The sequence below is a fragment of the Plodia interpunctella genome, chromosome 21 (genome assembly GCF_027563975.2).
Source record: "Plodia interpunctella isolate USDA-ARS_2022_Savannah chromosome 21, ilPloInte3.2, whole genome shotgun sequence".
In the NCBI taxonomy this organism is placed as follows: domain Eukaryota; kingdom Metazoa; phylum Arthropoda; class Insecta; order Lepidoptera; family Pyralidae; genus Plodia; species Plodia interpunctella.
In genome coordinates, this window is record NC_071314.1 from 3,542,987 (window position 1) to 3,559,760 (window position 16,774).

At 34.7% G+C, this 16,774-nt stretch overlaps 1 protein-coding gene across 4 annotated transcripts in view; it reads right to left on the reverse strand.

Moving 5' to 3' along the window:
- Positions 1-640: 640 nt before the first annotated feature.
- Positions 641-16,774, reverse strand: part of LOC128679128 (uncharacterized protein) — a 71,187-nt gene continuing 55,053 nt past the window's right edge. For 3 of the 4 annotated variants that reach the window (XM_053761156.2, XM_053761155.2, XM_053761158.2), the window contains 3 exons: positions 10,247-10,521; positions 9,293-9,520; positions 641-3,004 (listed from right to left, as the gene is read on the reverse strand). In XM_053761156.2, the coding sequence (XP_053617131.1) occupies positions 1,887-3,004; positions 9,293-9,520; positions 10,247-10,521 (1,621 nt within the window). In that variant the 3' untranslated portion in view covers positions 641-1,886. The remainder of the gene's footprint in view (positions 3,005-9,292; positions 9,521-10,246; positions 10,522-16,774) is intronic. The other variant, XM_053761157.2, reaches the window with a different exon arrangement.

Consider the following 16,774-nt stretch of genomic DNA (forward strand, 5'->3'; position numbering starts at 1 on the left):
ATCGTGGATGTTTTTATAATTCCACGGTATTCAACCTGTGCAGTGGGTAAGAGTTTAAAAAATCTGTTTAAAGTTTCTTATTAATCATATAAAATTATTTAAAAACATGCTTAGTGGGCTCAGGTAGTTGAGTGAATGAGGCATTTGTATTATATATGCACGTTTGATGATAACATGCACGGCAGCTTTATCCTGTATTCTATAATGTAAGCAATGTGGTTTAACACGGACTCGTGAATTGATAGGATTTAACATGCATGGTTAGTTTGAATTTTTATGCAAATGATGCTTTGGAAATTTTCTCATTTTACGACAAATACATCTGATATCACTTTTACGGCTATCTACTGCGTCTAGTGGCAAGTAATCGCATGCGCACGCTGCACATTAGTGAACTCAAACTGCCAACCAGTGTGCAGGTTTCCTCACGATGTTTTTCTTCACGGGAAGCAAGTAGTGGTCTATGAAAACAATACACGAGTCACATAGACAGTCAGTCACACAACAGACAGATTGCAAACTAACGTGCCACGAGTACGACTCGAAACTGAGACCTTTCGATCACAGGCGGACGGTCTTACCACCTGACCACCAGCGCTTCAAGTAAACACAACAGGTGAAACTAAATAAAATCTGTAATAAAAACCGAGATAAATTAATTGTTTTATTGATAATTAATTTACAATATTTTGTAAGTACTTCGGACGGACACGAATAAGAAACTTGTCACTGGTACCTACATTTTATATATGACTTAAAGTTATTATTATTATTATACATATAAAATACAACGAATATATAAACATATATATTTATTTATAACATAATCTCGTTGTCATATATTCCTAATATGTTGTATGTAGTTTTAAATATTTTTCGTTTTGTAAAATCAAAAAAAAAAATAGTTAATACTTTTTGATGACTTCATAAATGAATATGAAGATCTCTAAAAGATGCTTTCATAAATTTATATGATGAATTATTTTATCATTTAAATTATTTTAAAATAATTTGTAAAAAAAATATCTATAAGAAAAAAGTTAAAATCTTATCTGTAATTAATACGATCTTTGAAGAAACAAATCGAATGAATACAAAATTTTATACATCCGTCTGTTTTATAGAAAAATTATAATTTATAAAGACATATTATTATCTCTAATATTAATTTTTAACAAAATGCCAATCCTATTAGAATAAGACTACACTAAAATTGGCAAATCTTCAGTTATCGTTAAAATGATATATGGCTTATGTTTTAGAGATGTTAATTTTAGTATGCCTTAGGTGCTAATAGAATTGACAGTCAATTTTAATACAGGTATGTAATTTATATTTACAATATTATAAATCTTGAATTCTTGACTTGAATCTGCTTGCAATTGAGTATTTATAAGTACAATTGTATCCTATTGGGTTGGTACTTAGAATGATTCGAATGACTATTAGCTAATACACCCATTTGTTGATATATTTTTATCGTTAGACTACACTCATATAGATACATATCTATTTGTTCTGGATCAATAAAAAAAACACTATTCCATGGACGTCACTAAAATATCAAGTACGGTATTTTCTCAGCCATAATGACTCGCAATTTTATAAAAATGGTCGCATTAAAATTATGACCGTTATTTTTCAGTTTTCTACGCATATCAGTATGTTCGTGTGAACATAATAATAAACGAAAGTAATGTGAATGAGCGACCATGGAAAGTTGAATCTGTATTTATTTTATTATCTCTAACCCAAAACAATGCAGCCGCATATCGGCGTGACTTTCCAACCGAAAGACACCGCCTTCTTAGTTCATAAACAATGAAGCTTAACAGCTTTGTCACATATTCATTAGCAAGGGCTAAAAATCTATTATGGCATGCACTTTAATACGGTCGAACCGTGCCCAGGCGCCCCCTCGGTATCGGCTCCGCGTAGCTATGGCGAAATTTTGCCGGCTGACGTTCCGCGAGGTCGCGGAAATTGGGGTAGTCTCTGTCATAATACCTATCTCTGTCTCCTTCTGCGTACGACTGGCGATGGTCTTCCAAGAGCCGAGAACGGCTAAATGCTCTTTGCCTGTCTGTCCAGTCTCGTCTTCTTTCTTCTATAACAGGCTCGAAAACTTCATCTTCATCGATGCGTCTGTCTAATTCCCTTCTATCTCTGTATCGGTCAAATTCCTCTCTTTGAGGCTTGGGCTCTATTCTATTCAAATACTCCTCAGCCCCATATTCATACCGCTTCATATTGTCATCACGCTTTCTGCTGACGCGTGGTAGCCTTTCAATTTCTCTGTGTGCTAAATCTCTGTCCACGTCTCGTACTCTCTCGGGATCTTTGCGTCTATCGGGTTCCCTGTGAGCACGGTCCAGCTCCCGGTGGGTACGTTCTGGTTCTCTCCGGGAGTTGAGCTCTCGATGACGCTCCGGCCGCTCGTCCCTTATTTCTTCCTCTGGGGAAGAAGTCGAGCGACTGTTGCGTTCTAACATACTCCTCCTTATAGCCATGTGTTGTTCCAACTCTCTATTAAACCTTTCTCTTTCCAGGTTCATAAATTTCTCTTTCGCTACATTGAACCGATCTTTGGGTGATGCTATCTCTGCTACTTTCAAGCTCCCTTCGCTGGCTCCTCTCTGTAGCTTTCCAAATCGACGGTCTTCCACCCTGTCAATGCTTCTGTTGGACGGTTTGGAATCTGTGATGTATCTTCTCCTATAACTCGGAGCATCGTCATTAAATTTGTCCGGCTTGTCTTTGCTGACCCGTTCGAGGGATTCGTGGCGGAACCTTCGATCGAATGATGATTGTTCTCTGAAGGGTGCAAGTTGGTCACGGTACTGGTCGTTGTAATCGTCGTAAGCTGGTGTGCGGTCGTAGCTGTGGGGAGACAGGGCGCGTCGTGCGGCCGGCGGGGAGGCGCGGCGGGGAGAGACGGCGCGGCGAGGTGAAGCCTCGAATGCTTCGTGCATCATGTACGCAGTACTCTCGGCCCATTCTTCCTCTGTAACGAAAACAACAACAAGCTCAATAACGTCGGTCGACATAAAAACTGCATCAATTGGCAGTATTCAGGTTACGACAAATGCGGATAATCTAAGCATTTTTTGCTCCACTAGCCCAGTTTAACATCATAATTTTATGCATGGATGTTCGCAAACGTTTCTTACTACGTGACCTATTGTCACTAAACGACTTTGCACATAAATACGGCTAACGGGACGATCTGATCTCCAAAACGCCTTTTGGCTCGCAAACGTGTTTCTAAACTCAAATTGACATACAAAAGAACCTGTCGCTCCCACGTGCAGAGCGGAACTTATCCAGCGAATCTCTTTTAAAGCGCGCGCTTTTAATTGTATGGGATTTAGGTAACGCGGTGATAATGCCTCTTAATGTTATATATTGTGCTGAGACGGACTAGTTCTCCGTGCACATTGTAGCAACAATTGTTTTCACCACTTTCTTTTCAAGGTAATTCACCAAGAATCCGGAATTGCATCTTTCTTGGATTACTAAGGAATTTAATTTGTGGTTAAGTAACTAGCAATGTATAACATTAAACTATTGGTCTGGCTATACATTTTCAATTTAATTACACATTGATTTTGAAATTACCCTGTATAATTATTACGAGAAAACATTTGTAGTATTAAAGTACATTACATAATAGTTACAGTTAGTACATTACATACAAAAATATCTATATTACGTTAAAAAAAACATAAGTATTCGTTTGCAAGTGTTTATAAAATGATTGTACAAATCTTAACGATGTAGGTACTCAAGACAATGGAAACTTCACCCCACAGTAAAGGATAAACAAAAGAATTGGACAGTGCACCTAAGGTACTGTAGGTATACGAAGGTCGTATTAATTAGGAAGATTTACCTACAATCGCCATTTTGTACGCTGGGAAAACTTTACTTGTGCCGATGCAAGTTCTTTGTGATTTTCGTGTTGTTTAAGATAATCTTACATTTAATTACTTACTCGTTTTAACTAAACTGTATGAGAAAAAACCTGGTGAAAGTACGAATATCGCCGAAATAAAGTTCGAGACGAGATCTTCAGAATCACAAGTTTAAAAACGAACTGGCGCTCGGTAAAAGATGGAATGAGTAATAGAGTTTAGAACATCTGGCAGCTAAATAGGTCGTCGACATCAGGAATATTGCAGGCAAAAAATGTATTCTGGTAGCTCAGGAGACTAAAGAGTGGCTAAATAGAGGCATACAAACAAGCTACTAGTCAGTATTTAGTTGATTTCCTTAATTTATGCCCAATCATCAATACGTTAGTTCGCCTAGTAAAAACTGAAGTATTTTCTAAACGATTGTGTAACTTCAACATACTAATCACTTTGAATGTTTGGTTTGGCCATTTTTGGTTATACGATTCGATAATGATAGAAACATATTGAAACATGTTTTCTCACCACAAGTTTTTAATTTATAATTAACATGAATGCAATCGAAATCAATTTGTAAATACTAGCAAATGATCGGATTTTTTTTGTGATTGAGCAATAGTCATTACGTCCACTATTGGCCATGATCGCGGTCTTACGACGTCCATTGCTTGTTTTAAATATCAGCTTTAAATCAACGCAAATAAAAACTCAGCAATTTTGGCCTATGTGCCATTAGATACGTGTACTATTATTGTTGCGTGGTATGAAGGTGAACTTCTGTTCTTGAGTTGAGCGGAGTAAAAAAGTCGACTATTCATGGTGTGACCTTATAATACTTATTGAGTGCACGAATACATACATTGTAAATAATGGGACAGCCATATAACTGTGTCAATCCTAGCCAAGTTACAAATGAATCAAAAGTGTAACTGATTGTGGTACACATGATATACAGAGTTCTTCAATTTATGTAAATACAATTTGAGGCAACCAGTTCCTCCGTCAGGCTGTCTACTTAAAACTCTATGCAATGATGCAATGGTTTTGGACAGCTTCATGTGTATCATAAAAAGATTAATTTTGTTATAACTAAATTTTCCTTCTGATATAATCGGAAATAAGTGAACATTCCTCTATAACTAAAATTTCCGTCTGGTATAATCGGAAATAACGTTGAGAATATCACATGATTCTTATTTCCACAACGACACGTTGAAGGCGGTTATAATTTTATCTTACGATAAGAACATATTACATATTTCCTCTAGTTTTTTCTAGAAACAAGCTCCCATCATTCATCGTATACATTACTTAATTACAGCTTAATAACAACCTTAGCACATTGAATATTTTTTAGTCACGACGTGATACGTCGCTTCGTTTAAAATTGTTTTGAAATTAGATAGTTTGTAGCCCGGCATCCTAGCTAAGCGACAAATGCGATAAAGCAGCGCGATGCCTCGCGAGCATAGATGTTAGTCCGACAAAAACCCAACAACTAGTTAGGTTTGCACCAAACTTTTTAGGCTAGGAAAACAGTCAAGAGTAAACCCATCTATATTCGCGATGCAGCAATATGAATAATATAATATATATTAGAGCTCGAATTTTTTCCAGCCTAAACGTGTGGGTTGATTGGTCGCATGTCATCTGTCATAAATGCACAGAATCGCATCGTGCTCGCTGGGTTCTGCAGCTCAGTTAGGACGTCGAGTAATCCATCAGTATCTATCCAAACGTCTTCTCTGTATTGAAACAGAAATGCTTGAGGCATATTTTAGTAACGATTGTGTTGTGGTTAACTACATTCTCGTTTATACTGGTTCAATTTTAAGTATCTTTGAACCAAATTGTTATAAATCGGAATACAGTGGTTTTGAAACGTTTATTTTTATAAATTTCTATGTAAAAATAGTCTATTTTTAGTGGTACTGATGCTAAATGATGTAAACTGGTGGAGTCACGACCACGACGCGTTCTAAATGACGCCATAACCACTCTTGTACAGTTCAATGTTACTTTTATAATACTTTTGAAATAGTATCGATCTTTTGTTGTATTGTCGAACTATGGTATTTTGTATGGAAATAAAGTGTAATAACTCTTTTTTTTTCTTTTATGGTTCATTGAACACTTGGTCATTGTACCTAGATAAGAGTATCTTATTCAATAGATTCACATAATTGAGTATTATTAAGTTCAAAAATTCTTATATCTGTAAGTAGTAAGATCTGTGGTTAGTATAATATATAAATAATATCTTGTATGAATTCAACGGTTACAAAAAATGAAGATAAAGTACACGAGATCAAAATATGAATATTACAAATTGATTGTTAACCAACATGACTTGCCAGTTGCCACATTGTTAGTTCTATTTACGAATATTATGTGAATTCAAGGACATGCGAATGATGATAATTACTTATTGTAAGTGAAATATTTATGCCAATGTTTGCTTTGTAATTAGTTGATGCCCGCGGCTAAACAAATTAAACATCTTGTTGATATTATGTGTAGAAAAACATATAAAGGTTGTGCTGTAAATTCTGCTGTCAGTAAGTTCTTCTCCCAACGTTTTGCTGGGTGTAATTTTATTCATATTAAGTGTTGTTGATTCTTGGGCATATTTGGTCAAAATTTTGTTTTCTTTTTATTCTAAATGTTGACTGGTATAGCGTGCTATTAGTAATCAGTATATCTTTTCTATCATATTGCTATTTTTGTCAATTAAGTTATAAATAAATAAGCTTTTTTAAAATTAGAAGTCTGCTAAAATATCATAAGCTGTCGAATAAACTGTTTTGATTTATCTCCTGTATGCAAACAATAATAATCGAGCAGGCTGCAACCGACAAAGACAGTTCACTTTAGAATCCTTCACCAAGGAGATACACTTGATAAAGCTAGTCTTGAAATAACACAATTATGCTCATTTAAAATCCATAAAAAGAGTTTTTGTCACGACTCGTGAACTCATCTCCTAAGCGATTCATAACTCGTTTGTGAGCAGTAAAAACTGATGATATAAACAATAATGTATTTGTGCAGGAAATAGGAAAAACAATCTCGAATAGTCACGATCGTGATTTGTGTCTATGGTTAAATAAATGCGTAAACTACTAAATAAGCATGGAATCGACCGATTTAAATCTAAGATTCATTCAGAATTTCTCACAAAAAATAGTTTGCTCACTTGTTATAATTTTAAAATATTGGTACCAGTGGTGTGGATTTTATAATACAAGGTCAATGTAAAATTATTTATTAGTCTGCTAAAATAATGAACTAATATTAGTATTGTGAAAATAGCTTATAGACTAAAATACAATCATGAAAAAAGTTGGATACTCATGTTTTATGCTCAAGGGAGCGTAATTGCAACAGCAGATCCGGAACGCAGCTATCGATGCAGATGCAGCGGTGATAGCGGCGGCATTGCCATGAATTAGACTAGGTTGATGTGCGATCAGACAATAAAATACCTGGTATCTACGAACAAAATGTATCAATTCTCCGAACAATATGTGTTTGTCAACCTCAATAACTGTACGTGACTATTTATACTCTACATTACTTGCTTAATGTGTTTATTATCAGTTTTATGTCATTATCGTGTTATTCCTTTTCTGTTCCACTTGCAAATAGAATTGTTAATTGCCTAGCTATTTTGGCACAGTGATGTCACAGATAAAGTAAAGTGGTTTAATGTGTTTTGCATAAAAAACCGGTCAAATGCAAATTTTGCCACTGAACTATATAATAAAATGAAAATATTTTAAGGTGGTCATTAGGCACTCATTCTAATAAACTATCGGCCAAAAGGAATAGGAAACTACTCACTACCGGATGTCGGTAAAAGTTATGTCAGATGCCTTTAGGAGACTTGAATACATCTGACACCAATATTAGCAATAAAGATGGAAACGATGTAATCTCCTGGTTGAAACGTTAAGAGCATACAGTAGACCAGACGATTTTTTAAAACCCTTATCAAGATATGAAAGGGTTTAATTAGCAATATTTAGTAACAGCAGTTAACCAAAGCGAGACATTTACCCACTTGCGGCAAAAACAATGGATTTTGCGCAAGTGTGTCTCAGAGTAATTACTGCAATTCAACTAATAGACGTGAACCAAAAAATAATAGAGTACAGAACGGTAGTACAGACAACGGTTTATTTTGAAAGCGAAACAATAGGAGAAAAGGCAAAGGAAAAATTAAAAGTCTCGAAATTATCTACAAGTGTTACGTGAAAGTTAAACCACTATGTATCTCATACATACTAGTTCTACTTTGTTAAGTTAGTAAAAAACTCTGTTAGTGGAAAAATAAATATTAAATCACATATTATATGTTGTAAAATTTGAATAATTTCAATAAACTGCGCTGAAAATATCTATCTATAGATGATCTAACGCATGTGAGAAGTGAAAATCCATTCCTGAATTGTTTGTTTTATTTGAAAACATAGGATTAATACTTTTCCGTGCTTCAACAATAGGTACTATATTTTACGCTACAGTACATCGACGTGATGTTTCTTCTGTGCTTTAATTATTGTGCTTTGCTTGTTACAAAAACTCTACGATTGTGTAGTTAAATAGAGACTGACTTAAAATTGATGAGTTAATTTAAGTTTGAAAAAGATAAAAATAGTTCTTTTGAAAGACAGTTCACAATATTACATTTTAAGGAACTCATTACTGAATAATTCACTGTAAATTTTGTTCGAGCACTTATGTTTAGCATAGAAACTATAAGACATTTCAGCACTGTGTAGGTATGTTTAAAATTTAAAATAAATAACAAAGTAGTAACTGACTGACAAAAATATTATTACAACCGGAAATATTATTAAAAAAAATTGATTGGCGGTTGATAACTTTAATGTTAAATGAACATAATAATGGACGCCGCACCCACCCACGTGTGAGTGTTATGCAACGAAGTTTTCATAATAAAGTTTTCCTAAACATGTTAACGGCCTGACCACAGTCTAGTAGTGCTATAAAAATGTCGTATTCTCACATAAGTAAGACCACAAATAACGTTACAGCCATAGCCGTACTACATCATAATAGAATTTCTATCCTCTAATAACATTTCAATCTTTTCCTTATAACACCAGGTTTATTTTACTCCAGTTTAACAATGATAGAATATAGTGGCCATTTTTATCAATTAACAAGGTTACTTGAACCGGTGGCCAAAACTGGCAATTTTGAATAAAAGAGCTATTTAGAAATCGATTCATCAGCAGCGTCGCCCGTATCGGGCTAGATAAGTATGTTCCATTTTGCTTTTTTTTTAACGAGTATTATGTACTATAATACTGGCCATTAAAAAACAAGAAAAGAAGAAAATGATATCTTACCGCTGGTGCTGTGGTTATCGTGCTGTCTCGCGTACTCATTCCTCTCTGGCGATGGCGCGAGATCGCTGCCTATTCCGGAGCTGCCTCCAGAAGACTCCAGTTTGCGGCGCGCGTTGACTCCAACGATGTTCTGGTTGAGGCAACGACGGGTGTCGATGTTGCTCAAGTTGCCCTTCTGTCTGTGGACCGTATCGTAGTCTCTGGGAGGCAGTAAAATGGGGCTCTTGCCTGGAATTGATCAGTAGGGTTAAAGTTCGGCACATGAGATGGTGTAGTAGCAGAAAGCGCTAGCGATTGTTTTATTCATGTCCGTTGTAGGTTATTTACTAGTTTAGTGACAGTTGTTTACAAATTATATTACAATGTTGTGTTCAATGCTACTCAGATTAGTTTATCTCAATCGAATCAAATCGGCTGTGACAAATATTTTGATTATTTAAGTTGGAGTTATTTTTAAATTGCAATATTTAATTTTTATCGGAACGCTCTCTCTCTCTCTTTCTCTCTCTTATCCAGAACTTGAATAGTTAAAATACTTATTATAATGTACCTAAAATTAAAATGAAGAATCTTAAAAAGAATTATTTTCGTTTAAAAGCAATAGTTAAATACTTATATATAATATAGTATAAATAATATATCGTTAGATAACTAATAGCGTGCATGTCTGAAATAAATAATTTATATAATATTGTATTTATTTCGGCCAATTGAGTATCATATGCTGAATATTATATTTTATTTTGCATTAACAAAATAAAAATATCGCGTTATAAAGTAGCAGGTATCAATAAAACTACTAACCAAGACTAAATCTAAGACATTTTTTTTCATAAAGCGAATATTTTTATATATTTCTATATAAAAATAGCAATTACGTACCCTTACCAAATAGAGGTGCACATATAAATGCGTGGAAGCGATCTACCTACGAAAATCGAAAATACCACTGACCTAGTCCCTTTTTACCTGTCGACAATTTCTGTTTCAGTTCAGCTGCTAGACTATCATATAAGTTGGCAACACAGCGCTCTTCGTTACTTCCCGAGTCTGATTCTCTTGAGACTTCGCTCCCTAGGGAGGAATCTGGGGGTTTCTTGGTGGAGGGGAGCGCCCCCCTCATTTGCAGTTTGCGTTCAATGTCGGCGAATTTCTTCTGGTTCTCTGGCCTGTCTATGAGCGCTTGCAGGTGCGTGTACAGCATTTCAGCTGTGTGGTCGGAGTCGCATCTGTAGACAATAAGGCTCAAATTATTACTAGTTTTCGTTTGTGACTTTTTTGGGAACAAATATTTAATGCTATTGGTAGGACCACTGTCAGATCATTGACGGCCTCCGAGGTGGTGTAGTGGCCACCATGCCCGTCCGCCATCTGAAGGGTCCTGGGATCGATTCCTAACTTAAATATCTGTACCTGTGATATTTGTTTGCGGTTCTGAGTGTGTTCTGCTCGTTTCTGTGTTTGTGTCTATCGGACCCGCGGTACAAGCTTAGTGCGAGTGTTGTCCATTTATTTATCATTTTTTGGACAAATAAATATTGCCATGAGGAGGGTGTGTGGAAGCCTAAGTAGCCAGAGAGTCAGCACCCGTCCTAGGGGGTAGTTTGTGCAATGCTATAGAGGCCCTGGGTTACTAGCTCAACGACACTATATTTTATAACATATACATATATTGATAAACATATAGTTATTTAAGTATATCTTTAACATTGAAAATAACAGAATATTTATTTTTAAATACCACAATGGCGATTTAAAAAATGTACCTACCTATTTTTCTATAATGCATTAAATGGTTGGAAACATAATGTTAAATTATTATTGACATTCCCGTTTAAAAGGTTAAATTTTATTAACTAACGTACTTGATGCCGAAAGGTCAATATCAATTCGCTTCCTAATTGTTCGAAGTCCAACAATTATAATATTAATATATTAATAAAAATTGCTGTGAAACAATATATCATTGTAAACGCCATCGACCTAAAATACCGTCAGAAATTACCAAATAACATTATGAAAACATGTCATTCAATGCCACGCGTGTTGTGCCATTAAAGTTTCGGAACATATCGATATACCTATTACTAAATAGAGTAGGTATAGTGACTGACAAGACACGTAACGCGATACGGACCGCGTGCCACAGGCTGCATTGTTAGCTAATGTCAAAGTTGAACGATTATTGACACGACCTCGTCTGTCATTTCAAATTATAGTCCACTTATGACTGAGATGGGCTTAACATGAAGACAGAGAAAACTATAGACCTCGTCATATGCTCCATTTCGCTCATACAAGAAAGAGATGTGGGTATTAGAAACACACGAGAAGAAACGAGACAGGGCGCTGACTCTATGTATGTAATTAGCCAGATTGGGCCGGGATCTTGTATTAAAATCTTCTATATCATTAACCGAATAATCGTCCATCGGATAAATACATTTCTTAGTCTTCGTTTCTACTATTGTAGTTGGTAGAGGTTGACATTTGTCAATGTCTATACGTAGGTACGTATGCTTTGTTTTCGTTTTAGTAGTAAGGGAACTATAAAACTTCAATAAATATCACACTGTTATGAAATACCGCTTATTCTTATCGATTACTATAGCTGAAATGGAGTCGAACACACAGGTAATTTCTTATTATGGCCCTGCTATGGAATGTTTATAATATGTCGTGATTAAAAAAACGTGAAAATTCGACCTTTAATCAATGTCATATCGAAAAGCTACAACAGATAAATAGTGAACGGATTTTTCGGCGTGCAACGAATTAAAGTTAATTGAAAACACCTACTACGTGGAATTAACGAACAGATAAGTAGGTCAATGGTACCTTAATTTATACAATTAATCAATATTTATCCAATGATAGTTTTATATAATAAGTATAGTCAGAGACAGATTATAAACCTAACAATTATAATTTGTTTATGCTTTTTATAGTCTTCGTATCTCCGACTATTGACATCACTACGATTCTAAATTCAAACAACTTCTGACGGACGTGATGCAATTCCTAAGGACTGTTCACACATGGGCGTATCAGATGATTAACATAGAATGTTATTAACATACTGTTACATAACGTTAAACGCGTTTGAAATAACGCTGCAGTTATTGTTATGATAATACTCGCTCTAGATTGTGACCATGTTCGTATTTCTTAACGTTTGAGGTCATGAGCAAGAAGGTTGATAATCTCAATAGTACACACAGCAATTGACTTAATATTTCAAAATACATTAATCACTCAAAATCTGTTGTCTGTTTAGGTAAGGTGTTGTTTCGTATAGTTTAAAGTATTTTTTTACTTGTTTACATGTAGGTACCTGCAAATTCACTACGTACTAAGTTTTTTTACTAGCTAGTAAGGGAAATATTGATAGAATGACTACATCGGTTATTTAATCAAGTTATCAATCGAACACGCTAAGTAGAAAAATAAGGTTGAAAGACATCCATAACAACGAAGCGACGTAAATAAAAATATTAACTACAACGCACTGAGGAAGTAATTTTATTAACACAGTGAAATGGACGCACCAAATGCTTCACTAAACACAGAAAAGAATAAAATTACATAACGAGTAGTCTATATAGACACATATAGGTTAAAGACAACGTGACAAGCTTCGCATTCCTCAAGTCAAATAACATGAATTACAGCTCCTTGCAGATAATTGCCGGTGCAGAGATGCCATTTAGCTGTAATGCAGCACGTGTTCAGTGTACACTAGTGTTATTATCAGTTATTACATGAGCAACGGGACCGGCGCACTAGAACATGACATGTCGGTTGGTTCACTAATTTTGCCCGAGGCTCTATAAATAAATAAAAAAATGAAATAGCTTTATTTCAGGTAACTAAGGCCCAAAAATCGATATTAATGTCAGTCGCTCATTAATTCAATCGTTCTTCTTATTTGAAAATGAAAAAAAAAAACATTTTTAGTGATGGTCTACTTGCAGATGTGCAAGGAACCACAACACCCTGGTGATGGGTAACTGAGGTATGTTGACATTTTAAAGTCAAGGCTGCGACGGCGCCAGACATTAATAGGATGTGATTCGGCGGTTATCATTGTATGGTTCCGTTTTGTACTTATGTTATTACCCAAATAAAATGAATTTATTTAGGATAATATTATTTACGATATAAGTAATTATAAAATCCTCATTCCTGTACTTATATCAAGTTATTATTAACTTCTGTAGGTGGTACCTACTAAGGTATGTATACTTGTGCACCATTAAAATTTAAAAGGCGTAAACGTATATTTTTTAAACATCATCATTTTCTGTTCATCTATAAAACCTCAATAGTTCTATAAAAGATGAATGAAAATAAACTATATAAGAACTTAAGGGATCCATCCGAGAATAAAAATTAATTAGACCCGAAAACCGGTTAGAGTATTACGTACGATGCAACATGTTTTTCATATTTTTGCATAGTTATCCAATCAATCGTTTAGAAATCAACATCATTAACGACTGTTTTGACACTACGTTTAATAAAAAGTAAAATTTATCATTAGAGTTGTCTACCCAAGTAAATATATTTTTTTCTTAATATAAAGAAACAAAACAACGGGCGTTTTTAAAATTTCACTTCATGGTTTGTTAACAGGCTATTCAGCTGATGTTAGCGCCCAAAGGCAGCTCATTGTTACCGTATTTCTTTTGACAGGTGACACTGCGGAGAAAGTTTTGCGGTTTTTATAGTTATCAATCAAATGTTGTATTCTAATGCCGGTTATACGGTATACGGCCGAACTCTGACATATGCACGATGCGAATACACAAGCATTGCGTAAGGCTTTTACTTAACGCAAATAAAAATCAGCAATGTATGCCCAATACGCCAAAGTTTTGCGAACTGTTTGCAATAGTATATTGCTGGTATAATGGAAAAGAGGTTGCTCCCGAGTCTCTCATCTCAATTCAACAAACAGAGTATTGAATGGACCAGCTTCTTTTCGAGCGTGTTAATTGCTAGCATCTATCTAGCTTAATAGCATCTGAAGCGACTTTTACGACTACCTCCCGTGTCAAGTGACTAGCGTCTGATGGACTAGCGAAATTACTACTGTGTCTGGATGTATTGTGTTATTGTCTTTACAAGTAAACGTTTTATCTATCTACAACGTTTGTTATAGTAATGCAAATACCTCCAATCGATTTTGATTCATTTACTACGATATAAATGATTTGTCTATTTATCTGTAGTCTTGAGGGAAGTCTCCTGTATCTCTTAGGAATATATCACTATCTGATGTTTACCAGCTTTCATCCTTTGAAAATCGGAAAAATTACAATAATTAGTGAATTGACTATACACAACTTTCAACTAAAAACGAATTTTGGGTATTACTTGTGTACGTTTCATACAGGAGGAGCGCAGAAAAGCAAGTAATTAAAAATAGGACCCTTCAATTCCCGCGCGACTAGATCGGACAGCAAATCCTGTTCAATTGTCTTTATTTTGTCTAGAGTCGAGGGGTTCATATTCTTCTTAATGATATAAAAGAAAATAGAGTAGATGACAAAATTTTATTTTGATGACTATTCGTAGGCCCTAATGTTATTAGAAACGCCAGTGAAAATATTACGGTATACCTAATGATAATAATTTAAATGATATAACAAAAAATTGAGAAATTAAGTTATTTTGATAATACTGTAGCTCATAATATCATATTTTTTAAAATCTCTAATGAATATACTAACATCAGCACAATGAACATTGATTTTACTAATGACCTAAAAGTTTTCGAAATGAATATTTTTATCAAATTTCACAGTCGCTGTTGTTTGTTACTGAGTCACAGAAATATTTTCCAAGTCTTTGTTGAAACCGAGGTCACACTGTTAACCTTTGGTCTAGTAAACGAAGAAAAGTGAATTTTAAAACATTAGAAAGTAACTATTTGACTATAAGCGCGATTTGGATACGATGAATGTGAATTGTCTTTAAACGAATATATATTTACGCAATCTTTTAAATAACTTGAGTTCGCGTCTCGGTTGCGGTAAAACAATAATAAAAAAGTAGCCTATGTTACTCCTGAAGGTTTCGTCAGTCTCTGTGCCAAATTTCATCAAAATAGGGTTAAACAAATAAACAAAAATACAAACCTTTTCTCTTTTAACATTAGTGGATATTATGAAAGTATGGATGTATAGTAAGGACATGTATTAAAGTCGGAGAGAGACTGATAAAGTAAAGCAGATTGAGATAATTCAGATAATAATATATATTCAAGGTCTATGTAGATCAAAAGTTGTAATTTTGAGTTTTTTTTATTGCATTTTGAGTTCTAATTAGATGGAAAATCTAAATTGCTGTTTAATAAAAATTAAATAAAAAATACTGATTTAAATCAGCACTTTCTTGCAACTAATATAAATGCATCGTAAATCAATTAAAATTCTAATTAAGTATATTTTATTACCAATCAGGCTAAATTATAAGTTAAATTACGAGGTTAAAGAACCATACATAGTATAATTACATAGTTATTCTAGAATTCAGATTGCAGGCTGTTTCCAAGTTAATCAACGTATCAGGTTTCCTTAAACGGCAGGTCCTATCATAAACTCACTAGGGAGATGGCTACTGGCCCGATGTATAAAATCATGAGAATACAGAAGTCTAGTTTTGCAATTAAAGTGCACTAACCCTTACCTAACCCTGGAATATATTCTTGCGTGTAACATCTTAGACCTCATCTCTGCTTCCCATCAGGCTAAATAGAAGTCAAATGCACTTAAAATTCGAAACAAAAAAAATATTAAAAAACTTAATTTAATTTCGGAAGTACTAAAAATGGCAAACTAATTATTAAAAATGCTTCAGTACTTGGTTGTTGATATTAAATGCAATTTGGCAACAATAAGAATTAAATAAGTTTTGTTAATAATCACAAGAAAGGTGGGTTTATCAGAAAATCATACTTATACCTTAGGGTGATTTTCTGCTTTAGGCTCGCGTACAAAGCCTATAAAATACTGGTGTTGGTGGTGTGATATCTGATGGGAATGTAGCCTACAGCCAGCTAGGGTTGAAGTCCAGTTGGGTGCTGGTCGAATATCAAATGCAAATATTAATAATTTAAAATTATATATTTTCGGATGTCACATCCGTGAATGAAACACGCGAGGAGAAGAAAGAGAGAGATTTACACGTTGAATTCGCAACGCATAAATTTTCCTAAGAACGTAAACATGCTAAGCGTATGTTTTCAGCAGGCATAGTGTGCTGCCATTGCTAGAAGCCCGTTGCGTCGCCATTTTGTGCGCGGGATTCTGGTTTCATTCCGGATTAAAGCTTCTAACTGCCGTGCTGGTTCCCTTAGTCTTTTTGTGTCCATTAAACCTAGAACTAGTCGCCATTTCGTTTGTAATCTCCGCGTTTACTGCTGGTTAATGCACTGCTCTTGTATTCATAACCTACGTAATTTGAAACTTTGAGAAA